Genomic DNA, 13,240 nt, shown 5'->3' with positions numbered 1-13,240 from the left:
AGCCCCCTGTTGCACCCCTAGAATAGAAATTTCAAAAAAGTGACTCCATCTAAGAAAGTACACCCCTCAAGGTATTCAAAACTGGGTTTACAAACTTTGTTAACCCTTTAGGTGTTCCACAAGAGTTAATGGCAGATGGAGAAACAATTTTGAAATTTCTATTTTTTGGAAAATTTTCCAATATAATCAATTTTTTCCAGGAGTAAAACAAGGGTTAACTGCCAAACAACACTCAAAATGGGTTGCCCTGATTCTGTAGTTTGCAAAAACACCCCATATGTGGTCGTAAACTACTGTTTGGCCGAACGGTAGCACATAGAAGGAGGGGAACACCATATGGGTTTTGGAAGGCAGATTTGGCAGGACTGGTTTTGTTTATACCATGTCCCATTTGAAGCCCCCTGTTGCACCCCTAGAATAGAAATTTCAAAAAAGTGACTCCATCTAAGAAAGTACACCCCTCAAGGTATTCAAAACTGGGTTTACAAACTTTGTTAACCCTTTAGGTGTTCCACAAGAGTTAATGGCAGATGGAGAAACAATTTTGAAATTTCTATTTTTTGGAAAATTTTCCAATATAATCAATTTTTTCCAGGAGTAAAACAAGGGTTAACTGCCAAACAACACTCAAAATGGGTTGCCCTGATTCTGTAGTTTGCAAAAACACCCCATATGTGGTCGTAAACTACTGTTTGGCCGAACGGTAGCACATAGAAGGAGGGGAACACCATATGGGTTTTGGAAGGCAGATTTGGCAGGACTGGTTTTGTTTATACCATGTCCCATTTGAAGCCCCCTGTTGCACCCCTAGAATAGAAATTTCAAAAAAGTGACTCCATCTAAGAAAGTACACCCCTCAAGGTATTCAAAACTGGGTTTACAAACTTTGTTAACCCTTTAGGTGTTCCACAAGAGTTAATGGCAGATGGAGAAACAATTTTGAAATTTCTATTTTTTGGAAAATTTTCCAATATAATCAATTTTTTCCAGGAGTAAAACAAGGGTTAACTGCCAAACAACACTCAAAATGGGTTGCCCTGATTCTGTAGTTTGCAAAAACACCCCATATGTGGTCGTAAACTACTGTTTGGCCGAACGGTAGCACATAGAAGGAGGGGAACACCATATGGGTTTTGGAAGGCAGATTTGGCAGGACTGGTTTTGTTTATACCATGTCCCATTTGAAGCCCCCTGTTGCACCCCTAGAATAGAAATTTCAAAAAAGTGACTCCATCTAAGAAAGTACACCCCTCAAGGTATTCAAAACTGGGTTTACAAACTTTGTTAACCCTTTAGGTGTTCCACAAGAGTTAATGGCAGATGGAGAAACAATTTTGAAATTTCTATTTTTTGGAAAATTTTCCAATATAATCAATTTTTTCCAGGAGTAAAACAAGGGTTAACTGCCAAACAACACTCAAAATGGGTTGCCCTGATTCTGTAGTTTGCAAAAACACCCCATATGTGGTCGTAAACTACTATTTGGCTAAACGGCAGGACATAGAAGAAGGGGAACGTCATTTTTGGAAGGCAGATTTTGCTGGACTGGTTTATTGACACCATGTACCCTTTCAAGCCCCCTGATGCACCCCTAGAGTAGAAACTCCATAAAAGTGACCCCATCTAGGAAACTACGGGATAAGGTGGTTGTTGTTTTGGGACTATTTTTGGGGTAAATTTGATTTTTGGTTGCTCTATATTAGTCTTTTTTGAGGCAATGTAACAAAAAAATGTAATTCTAAAATTGTTTCTACATTCACTATTTGGTTTTGTGGAACACCTAAAGGGTTAACATAGTTTGTAAAGTAACTTTTGAATACCTTGAGGGGTGTAGTTTCTTAGATGGGGTCACTTTTTTGGAGTTTCTAGTCTAGGCTACATCAGGGGGGGCTTCTAATGGGACATGGTGTCAAAAAAAAAACTGTCCATCAAAATCTGCCTTCCAGAAACCATATGGAGTTCCCTTCGTTCTATGCCCTGCCGTGCGGCTATATAGCCATTTACGACCACATATGGGGTGTTTCTGCAAACTACAGAATCGGGGCAATAAATATTTAGTTTTGTTTGGCTGTTAACCCTTGCTTTATTACCGGCAAAATGGATTCAAATTGAAATTTTGCCCAAAAATTGGTGTTTTGGCACAGTTTTTATTTTATATTTTTAACACCGTTCATCCGAGGCGTTTGGTCAAAAGTTATTTTTATAGCGACGACTTTTACGCACGCGACGATGCCCAATATGTATGGCTCTCAGACTTTGGAGACACTAAGCAGGCATCCTAAAACTGCGGCCCTCCAGATATTGTAAAACTACAATTCCCACCATGCCCTGCTGATGGCTGTAGGTTGTCTGGGCATGCTGGGAGTTATAGTTTTACAACATCTGGAGGGCCGCAGTTTGAGGATGCCTGCTCTAAAACTAATATTTTTTGGGGAAAGAAAAATTGTTTCCGTGTCTCCAAAGTCTGAGAGCCATAGTGTTTTATGTTCTCTAGTGGACTGTTGAGGATTATAAAAATTTAGTACTCCATGGAAGTGTGATACTCCCTGAAGCAATTGATAATGCAGAGGCCCGGATGATCGGGGCAAGTGTCACATTGAGTAGTGGTGTCCTTCCGTATCACCCTCTTGTGACACACTCTGCACTTTTTTTGGGTTCGTCCCTTCTTTCCAGTATGGGGGACCACACCTGGAAAGTGTTGGCCAGGGACGATCCGGGCGCCTCCAATTCCCGAGGTACTCCGGCCTGCTCTTTCCCGGTCCGAAAAGATCAGGTCTTTGAGGACTGCCTCATAGAACTGGAGGAATGTCCCTGTGCTGCCAGCGCTTCGGGATAGTACAAAAGAGTTGTACATGGCAACCTGTACCAAGTAGACCGCAACTTTTTTGTACCATGCCCGGGTTTTGCGCATGGCGTTATATGGCGTGAGGACTTGATCAGAGAGATCAACTCCTCCCATATACCGATTGTAGTCGACGATACAATCGGGCTTGAGGACCGTTGCCGCGGTACCTCGCACAGGGACAGGGGTGGTGCCGTTACCGTGGATTGTGGACAGCATAAGGACATCCCTCTTGTCCTTATACCTGACCAGCAACAGGTTTCCACTGGTAAGGGCACGGGTCTCACCCCTGGGGATAGGTACCTGGAGGGGGTAGGCAGGGAGGCCGCGTTGATTTTTCCGCACGGTCCCACAAGCGAACGTGGATCTGGCGGCAAGGGACCTGAACAAGGGAATGCTGGTATAAAAGTTATCCACGTACAAGTGGTAACCATTATCCAGCAGTGGGTACATAAGGTCCCACACGAGTTTCCCGCTAACACCCAGAGTGGGGGGACATTCTGGGGGTTCAATACGGGAATCTCGCCCCTCGTACACACGAAATTTGTAAGTGTACCCTGAGGCACTCTCACAAATTTTGTATAGCTTCACGCCATACCTCGCCCGCTTTGTGGGAATGTATTGGCGGAAACTGAGTCTCCCCTTGAACGCAACGAGAGACTCATCAACCGCGACCTCCCTTCCAGGTACGTAGGCCTGCTGAAATGTGGCCCCAAAGTGATCGATGACCGGCCGTATCTTATACAGCCGGTCATAGGCAGGATCACTTCGGGGGGGACATGCTGCATTATCGGAATAATGCAGACATTTCCGGATGGCCTCAAACCGGTGACGTGTCATGACCATACTGTACAGTGGGGTCTGGTAGAGTATGTCCCCACTCCAGTATTGCCTGACACTGGGTTTTTGGACTAGACCCATATGCAGCACGAGGCCCCAAAATGTCCTCATTTCGGCTGCACTGACCGGCGTCCAGCCACCGGGTCTAGCCAAAACTGAGCCTGGGTTTTGAGCGACGAACTGTTGGGCGTACAGATTCGTCTGCTCCACCATCAAATTCACCAGTGAGTTACTGAAAAAAAAACTAAAATAGTCTATTTCAGTAAACCCCACTGTGGGAATCTGGATTCCAGGATTGCCAGCAAAATCCGGAATCTCAGGCTCAAAGTCCACTGGGGGACACCAGCTAAGTTCATCGGCAGGGGGCTCCGGTGGACTTATTTGGTGGGCCGGGAAACCAGTACGAACCCCAGGGCGGCTCGTACTAGGGTGGGCCACAGGATCCCTAGCATGTGGGGCCCCTGGCTCCGCCTGGCGGCGTCTCCGCCGCCTTGGTGGCTCATCGTCATCAGATGATGATGAGGAGGATGCGGATGACAAAAGGAATGTGGGGTCATCCTCATCCTCACTGGGGCTCTCAGAGTCGGAGGCAATCTGGGCGTATGCCTCCTCGGCCGAGAACATCCGGTGGGCCATGGGTGTGTGTGCGTGTAGGTGTGCGTGTGTGGCAAACTTTATTATATGTGCGTGTGTGTGGGGGCAACGGGTGTTCGCGTACTAAAAAGTCCAGGCAAAAAAATGGGCAAGTGTTAGAAAAAAAAAAAGTTAAAACTTGCTGATCAGCGGTACAACGCTGATCAGCGGTACAACGCTGATCAGCGGTCGGTGGGGTGGTGGGGCGGGCGATGCGCTAACAGTGGACGGACGCTAAAAAGTGCCGGCCAGTCAGCGCACGCAGAAAAAAAAAAGTGGTGGTGAGTGGGGGGTGGGGGGTGCTGGTGGGGGGTGGGTGGGGGGGGGAGGCAGGTGGGGGGGGGGGGAAGTGGCTGGTGGGGGGTGGGTGGGGGGGCAAGTGGCAGGAGGGGTCTGGGTTAGGGTTAGATGGAAGTTTGGAAGTTTGGAATAAAAGTACTTTTTTTTTTTTTTTTCTAACTTACTTTTCCCTTCTTTCCCTGCCTAACGGTGCCTCTCCCTCACTGACCCTAACCTACCTGGGTGGCGATGGGTGCAGGAGGGTGATGGATGCCGATTAGGGGGACACAGGAGCTCGTTCTGGACGGTGCTGCACGGTCAGGGTGCTGGACAGGAAGAGGAGGGGAGAGAGGAGCGCAGGAAGTTTGAATCTCGCGCCTCTCTCCCCTGCACCAATCAGCACCCTGGACAGCGGCATTCAGCACCAGGGCCAGCACCGCCTCTCCAAATCCTCGGACTGCGATAGGTGGTGTATAATTACGCCACCGATCGCAGTCTTTTTCCGGTTCATCGGGTCACAGGACACCCGAATGGACCGGAAACGCAGAAAACCGCAGGTCTGAATTGACCTGCGGTTTTCTGCGATCGCCGATACGGGGGGGTCAAATGACCCCCCCCTGCATTGTTACGGGATGCCGGCTGAATGATTTCAGCCGAAATCCCGTTCCGATTAACCCCTGCGGCGCCGGAGTTCCGATTTTAAGTCAGGACGTACCGGTACGTCCTCGGTCCTTAAGGACTCGGGAAATAGGGCGTACCGGTACGTCCTAGGTCCTTAAGGACTCGGGAAATAGGGCGTACCGGTACGTCCTAGGTCCTTAAGGGGTTAAGGACACCTGTCTTAACTAGTCACCTGTATAAAAGACACCTGTCCACAGAATCAATCAATCAAGCAGACTCCAAACTCTCCAACATGGGAAAGACCAAAGAGCTGTCCAAGGATGTCAGAGACAAAATTGTAGACCTGCACAAGGCTGGAATGGGCTACAAAACCATTAGCAAGAAGCTGAGAGAGAAGGTGACAACTGTTGGTGCGATTGTTCGAAAATGGAAGGAGCACAAAATGACCATCAATCGACCTCGCTCTGGGGCTCCACGCAAGATCTCACCTCGTGGGGTGTCAATGGTTCTGAGAAAGGTGAAAAAGCATCCTAGAACTACACGGGAGGAGTTAGTTAATGACCTCAAATTAGCAGGGACCACAGTCACCAAGAAAACCATTGGAAACACATTACACCGCAATGGATTAAAATCCTGCAGGGCTCGCAAGGTCCCCCTGCTCAGGAAGGCACATGTGCAGGCCCGTCTGAAGTTTGCCAATGAACACCTGAATGATTCAGAGAGTGACTGGGAGAAGGTGCTGTGGTCTGATGAGACCAAAATAGAGCTCTTTGGCATTAACTCAACTCGCTGTGTTTGGAGGAAGAAAAATGCTGCCTATGACCCCCAAAACACCGTCCCCACCGTCAAGCATGGGGGTGGAAACATTTTGCTTTGGGGGTGTTTTTCTGCTAAGGGCACAGGACAACTTATTCGCATAAACGGGAAAATGGACGGAGCCATGTATCGTGAAATCCTGAGGGACAACCTCCTTCCCTCTGCCAGGAAACTGAAAATGGGTCGTGGATGGGTGTTCCAGCACGACAATGACCCAAAACATACAGCAAAGGCAACAAAGGAGTGGCTCAAGAAGAAGCACATTAAGGTCATGGAGTGGCCTAGTCAGTCTCCGGACCTTAATCCAATCGAAAACCTATGGAGGGAGCTCAAGCTCAGAGTTGCACAGAGACAGCCTCGAAACCTTAGGGATTTAGAGATGATCTGCAAAGAGGAGTGGACCAACATTCCTCCTAAAATGTGCGCAAACTTGGTCATCAATTACAAGAAACGTTTGACCTCTGTGCTTGCAAACAAGGGTTTTTCCACCAAGTATTAACTCTTTTTTTGTTAGAGGGTTCAAATACTTATTTCACTCAATGAAATGCAAATCAGTTGCTATCTTTTATTTAAAGTTATTTTTTCGATTTTCCTTTTGATGTGCTATCTGCCACTGTTACAATAAACCTACCATTGAAATGATACTGTTCTGAGACTTTTCATTTCTTTGTCATTGGACAAACTTACAAAATCAGTGAGGGGTCAAATAATTATTTCCCCCACTGTATATATATATATATATATATATATATATATACACACACACACACACATACACAGTATATATATATATATATATATATATCACAACAGGATATGCCAGGAATGTCCAGTAGGTGTGGATGGCACCTCTGATCTGCATCTATCTGAAGATAGGACAGTGTCATGTAGAGGTGGGCATGTAGGCACAGATCGCTCAATTTACTTCTCTCGGGGTTCTGAAAAAAGCAAGGTAGGAGTATGTGTGTTCTGCATATTTTTTGGAACTCCCAAGTGACCCAAAAAAGCCGCGGCCCCCTCTCAGTTCTCAGCAGCTGAGAGACAAGGGCCCGTTCAAAAGATGGGTGCAGGTCTAAATGGTGGGATCCGTACCTATAGAACATTTATGGCATATTCTGTGTCTCCATGGAAATACCCCTATACATCTGGCAGGACATCAGTCGCCATGTCCGTCCACATTCCTAACATACTGCAGGCGACATACGAGGACCACACTCCCAAGATCTGCAATAAAACTTAAAGGGGTTTTATGATCGGAGACGTTTATGGCATAATAAAAGTGTATGTCATAAATAAGTGATAAGTGCGGAGTTTACTTCCAGGACTGTCACCTATCGGGGCAATGGGGATCATTGCTGCAGAGAAGAGGAGACCACGCTTACATGTGGATCTCTCCATTGCAGATTCTGGGGGCCACATGCACAGATGGGCAGCTATAAGGGTCCATTCACATGACTGTATTTTCAGTCCACATTTTTTGTGGATCAGATGCAGACCCAGTCATTTGGGTCTGCTGTCCGCACCCGTATGTCCAAAATAAAAATTTAACATGTCCTATTATTTTTGTTTGGCAAACAAAAATGCGCATGGTCACATAGTGCGGGCCCTGCGGAAGGGGAACATGCAAGATGCACACGGCCGGCATCCACGTTTTGCGGATCCGCGGTTTGTGGATGCTGTAGTGTGAATGCCACTGAACTCATATAATCCTTTCTGGAGTGCAAAGCAGGGGTCAAGGGCAGCATGTGGCCCCCGATATACAGCATAGTACTCTGCAGATTCATCTTGTCCAGCAATCATACAGTCCTAATCTAAACCGGTTAATACCACACAATTCTTCCTACGATCGCCGCCGTCCCCTGGCAGCCTCCCATTAATATCAACCATTGTAGCCTGCCCTTGTGTTCAGCTGTAACTGGGCAACAGCAGAGCAGTGTATGTGGCGGTTGTTATGTAAGTGATAGCTCGGGAATGGGACGTGTTTTCAGGCGTGAAATTATTTCTTTGGTTTCACAGTATAACAGGACATATTTACATAGCCAAGCCGATGACCATTATATCCAGTGCGGGATTCCGAGCGCATCAGAATTTTATACAGCGCTGTCTGGAAAAGGCATGGGCATCTGCTAAAAAAATAAAAACCCCAAAAATTTTTGCAGGCAGAAAATTGGCAACGTTTTCAGTAGCAGCAAAATGGATGAGCTTTCACAAAACGGAGCAGATTTTAAACCCGCAGCATGTCCATTTCATGGGCTTCACACGGGGCAGAAAAGACGCAGGTGCAGAATTTTTAAATGGTGCAGAATTTGGTGCCGATTTCATCCCTGGCAACGCACAGGGTTAAATCGGCAGCAAACTTAAAAAAAATCTACAAAACTTCTACGTTGTCCATGTGATGTCACGTTGAGCTGCAAAGACCTCAAATTCGATTGGACGAAATACACTTTTTCTGCTTAGTGTCGCCTCTTAGTGGCAGTAGCTATACAGATGGTCTTCTGCTTATGTTAAGCCTGTATTACACAAGGCGATTGTCGATCGGATCATGGACACTTGGGGTACTTTCACACTTGCGTTTTTCTTTTCCGGCACTGAGTTCCGTCCTAGGGGCTCAATACCGGAAAAGAACTGATCAGGCATATCCCCATGCATTCTGAATGGAGAGCAATCCGTTCAGGATGTCTTCAGTTCAGTCTTTTTCTGTTCAGGACGGAGATAATACTGCAGCATGCTACGGTTTTATCTCTGCCCAAAAAAACGGAACACTTGCCTGAATGCCAGATCCGGCATTTTTTTCCATAGGAATGTATTAGTGCCGGATCCAGCATTCAAATTGCCGCATTGACGGATCCGGTATTCCGGTCTGCGCATGCGCAGACCTTTAAAAATGTAAAAAAAAGTCAGAAAAAATGACATGCGTTTGCATACAGTTTGCCTGATCAGGCAGGCAGTTCAGGCAACGGAACTGCCTGCCGGAATCAAACAACGCAAGTGTGAAAGTACCGTTATACCGCCGCCAATTATCTCGTTGTGATCATTCATCGCTCAATTGCAATCTTTCAGCAGGTTTCAAAATCGTTGTTTGCCGGCGGCAGATCGCGGTGTCTAATCATGATCTGCTGCCGGCAAACAAGGAGTCTGTATGGGTACAAGCTTGGGCATTAGCTATCTCTCCTCCCCATACTGTGGAGGAGATCTCTGCATGTAATTGCAGCAGTCTCCTCCACTGACGAGCAGACGATTGGCAGAAAGGAACGCTTCCCTCCCGACAATCGCCTGCATGATCGTGTAATGTAATACAGCTCTTAGTGGCAATGCTCAGACAACATGGAAGCCCCTATTATACATCAATGGCTGCTGTTGGGGTTTAGTGAGTGACAGATCAGTGCGCTGTGGGAGTCGGCTAAACCTGGCCGAAACGGTTTTATTATAACTTACAGAATGTCTTGGTCTACTTTCACACATGCGCTTTCCCTTTCTGCTATTGAGATCCGTCATGAGGGGGGGGGGGGGGACGCTTCTGTTTTGTCCCCATTCATTGTCAATGGGGACAAAACGGAGTGCACCAGAATTCATTCCGTTCCATTTGGTTGTGTCCCCATCGCGGTAAGGGGACACAACCAAAGGTAAGTCAGTGGGGACGGATCCGTCATGACTCACAAGGTAAGTCAGTGGGGACGGATCCGTCATGACTCACAAGGTAAGTCAGTGGGGACGGATCCGTCATGACTCACAAGGTAAGTCAGTGGGGACGGATCCGTCATGACTCACAAGGTAAGTCAGTGGGGACAGATCCGTCATGACTCACAAGGTAAGTCAGTGGGGACGGATCCGTCATGGCTATTTTGAAGATAATACAACCGGATCTGTTCATAATGGATGCAGACGGTTGGATTATCATGACGGAAGCGTTTTTGCTGAACCATGACAAATCCAGCACAAACGCTGGTGTGAAAGAAGCCTCATTAGGATAATAAGCAACGTCACTGCCAGCCGTGTGTACATGGAGCCTACGCTTCTTCCCAAAGAGTCCCTACAGGTCCCCATGATGGAAGCACAAGGAGTACCTGTCCCCACGAGGCTCTGTATTCTCCCGTAGAAGCGATGCTCCGAGGGGTGAAGTGTCCTATAATATGCCATGAATGGGAACACTGCCGCCAAAAAACCTCAGAGCGCCTCCATATAAAACCAGAGGCGTTCACAGGAGCAGCATGGGCCCACATCACTGGCGGGCGGCCTTCTGTATGAACCCCGACACTGCGTCAATCTTACAATTATAGAAAGGAATAACAGGAATCACCTGGTGACTACTTACCTTCACGTTATCCGATTTCAGTTCAGATTCCGCGTACAAGCCCTTAAAAAACCCAGTCGTTCTAATCACCTATAAAGAAAAGACATCAGGTAAAGAACAGCGATCTAAGATGGCCAGACATAGTCATCACATCAGTCTTCACACGCGGAATGGCACAATGTCCCATTTAGGACTTTTCTAGGGGGCCATGAACACACACACGTAGCTTCGGCAGATCCGTGTGCGAATTCTGCAGGTACCTTCTGAAATACGGACACGGCGGTGTGCATGAAGTCTTGGCCAATCGTCACATTGTGTGCACTGACACAATAGGGTCCATCAAGCTGTCCGACATTTTGACACAAAAAAAAAAAAAGAGCGCAGCATGCAGCACAGGACGGATCCTGCAGTGGCGGACACGGCCTTATCGTTACATCTATGGTACTAGAATGGTTATTAACAATCAAAACCCTGGACGGCAGGATTCCTATTCAGTGCCAGGTTCATAAGTGGGCAGATGCTGGAGGTAGTAGTCGTCATGCTGACACCAGGTCACCTCCCAGGTCTATTACCAGACGCGCACGACGGCTCTGCATTATGTAAACCGCGCTCTTATGCCTCGTTTCCACTGAGCGGATCGGTTCGGGTCGGTACGGTACGGTTCGCTATTTTGGGTGTTTCCACTATGAAAGCGATCCATACAAGCGAACCGTACCGCACCATTCAGGGTCCTGCTTCAGATGTAGGGCCATAGAAAAATGGAACGGTTCGGATAGGGCGGAGCTACTTGCGTCACACAATACATTCTCCTGATTGGCGGCCTGAATTACGTCAAACGTAAGCGCAACATAAACACCACGCCGCGATTAGTACGCATTTTTTTCTTAACCACGTATGGACCCGGCGGCCCGAGTTGCAGTGGAAACGCTCACCTAAATAGACCGGACCATTACAAATCTTCCAAACTGTGCTGACCCGAACCGATCCGCTCAGTGGAAACGAGGCATAAGTCACCCGTGTGTCCGCCTGGGCAGGAGCGCGCAGATCTTACAGCTGTGTAACTTCTCTCAGGACGGATTTTTCTGCGACTCTCGTGTTGCCGTCGCAGCGCATCACCATAGACTATCATCCTAAAAATTGTCACGCTACACACGTTGCGGTGTAGTTGTACCCTATGCGCTTACACATGGCCCTATTTTTAATCCGCGTTCTAGCTGCATTTTATTTCCACGAGGTCACGCGCATCCGTATTTTTGGCGCATCCCTGTGGCCTTTCTGCAAATTATAGAACATGTCCTATTCTGGTCTGAATGGAGGACGAGAAAAGTCATTTCTATGGATGGAAGTGGGAAAAATACGGAATCTACATGGACGTGGCGCACTGGGAACTGAAAGGGGGTGTGCAGTGATTTACACTGAGGACAGAGAATACAATACACGTGGCCCGAGTCTTCACCCTGCGTCCTTATCCTAAACCCGGCAGGTTTCCGCTCATTACAAGCCTTTCTCCAGCCGCACTACATCCAGAAAAGCTCAGGTATAAATATCCAACACAAAAAGCGGAGTAATTACGAAAATTAATCAAACCATGTATTACACCTGTGTGAGCGCCACGTGTGACTCTTCCCGCTGTAAGATGGCCGCCTCCACGCTTCATCTAGAGATGTGCCTGATCATTACATTATATCCGCCTCCTCTCCAACCGGCGACCATCATCTCTCCACTGTGCCTGCTCCGTGTCGTAAACGTCACTCAACTTTATTCATAACAGAGCAATGAACACATCGCTATTAGTCTATCCAGGTTCTTAATACCATCTCGCCAGTCTATACTCAGGATAGGTCATCGATATCAGATCGGCAGGGGTCAGACACCGGGCACCCCCACCGATCAGCCGTATGCCGGAGACCATGTGAGCGCTACTTCCTGTCACTACACGTCGTCTCCTGTGTAGCGGTGGCATTGTGTAATGACAAGTACTCGCTCCATTCACCTGTATAACGCGCACCTCCGAGACAACGAGCAGTGTAATAAGGAGGAAGGGGCGCTCCTGACCCTGGATGTGATCACCTACCTCCCCGGCACAGGCTGACCCCTGGATGTGATCACCTACCTCCCCGCCACAGGCTGACCCCTGGATGTGATCACCTACCTCCCCGGCACAGGCTGACCCCTGGATGTGATCAGCTACCTCCCCGGCACAGCCTGACCCCTGGATGTGATCACCTACCTCCCCGGCACAGGCTGACCCCTGGATGTGATCACCTACCTCCCCGGCACAGGCTGACCCCTGGATGTGATCACCTACCTCCCCGGCACAGGCTGACCCCTGGATGTGATCACCTACCTCCCCGGCACAGGCTGACCCCTGGATGTGATCACCTACCTCCCCGGCACAGGCTGTCCCCTGGATGTGATCACCTACCTCCCCGACACAGGCTGTCCCCTGGATGTGATCACCTACCTCCCCGGCACAGGCTGTCCCCTGGATGTGATCACCTACCTCCCCGGCACAGGCTGTCCCCTGGATGTGATCACCTACCTCCCCGGCACAGGCTGACCCCTGGATGTGATCACCTACCTCCCCGGCACAGGCTGACCCCTGGATGTGATCAGCTACCTCCCCGGCACAGGCTGACCCCTGGATGTGATCAGCTACCTCCCCGGCACAGCCTGACCCCTGGATGTGATCACCTACCTCCCCGCCACAGGCTGACCCCTGGATGTGATCACCTACCTCCCCGGCACAGGCTGACCCCTGGATGTGATCAGCTACCTCCCCGGCACAGCCTGACCCCTGGATGTGATCACCTACCTCCCCGGCACAGGCTGACCCCTGGATGTGATCACCTACCTCCCCGGCACAGGCTGACCCCTGGATGTGATCACCTACCTCCCCGGCACAGGCTGTCCCCTGG

The 13,240-nt window shown here is 48.6% G+C and overlaps 1 protein-coding gene across 2 annotated transcripts in view; it reads right to left on the bottom strand.

Moving 5' to 3' along the window:
* Positions 1-13,240, bottom strand: part of TRAF3IP1 (TRAF3 interacting protein 1) — a 53,808-nt gene that overhangs the window by 39,461 nt on the left and 1,107 nt on the right. For both annotated transcript variants that reach the window (XM_040440748.1, XM_040440750.1), the window contains exon 2: positions 10,344-10,412. In XM_040440748.1, coding sequence (XP_040296682.1) covers positions 10,344-10,412 — 69 coding nt within the window. The remainder of the gene's footprint in view (positions 1-10,343; positions 10,413-13,240) is intronic.

Source organism: Bufo bufo, chromosome 7, assembly GCF_905171765.1.
Source record: "Bufo bufo chromosome 7, aBufBuf1.1, whole genome shotgun sequence".
NCBI classification, from domain to species: Eukaryota; Metazoa; Chordata; class Amphibia; order Anura; family Bufonidae; genus Bufo; species Bufo bufo.
The sequence above is the reverse complement of the archived record's forward strand: the minus strand, read 5'-3'. Positions and strand labels throughout refer to the sequence as shown.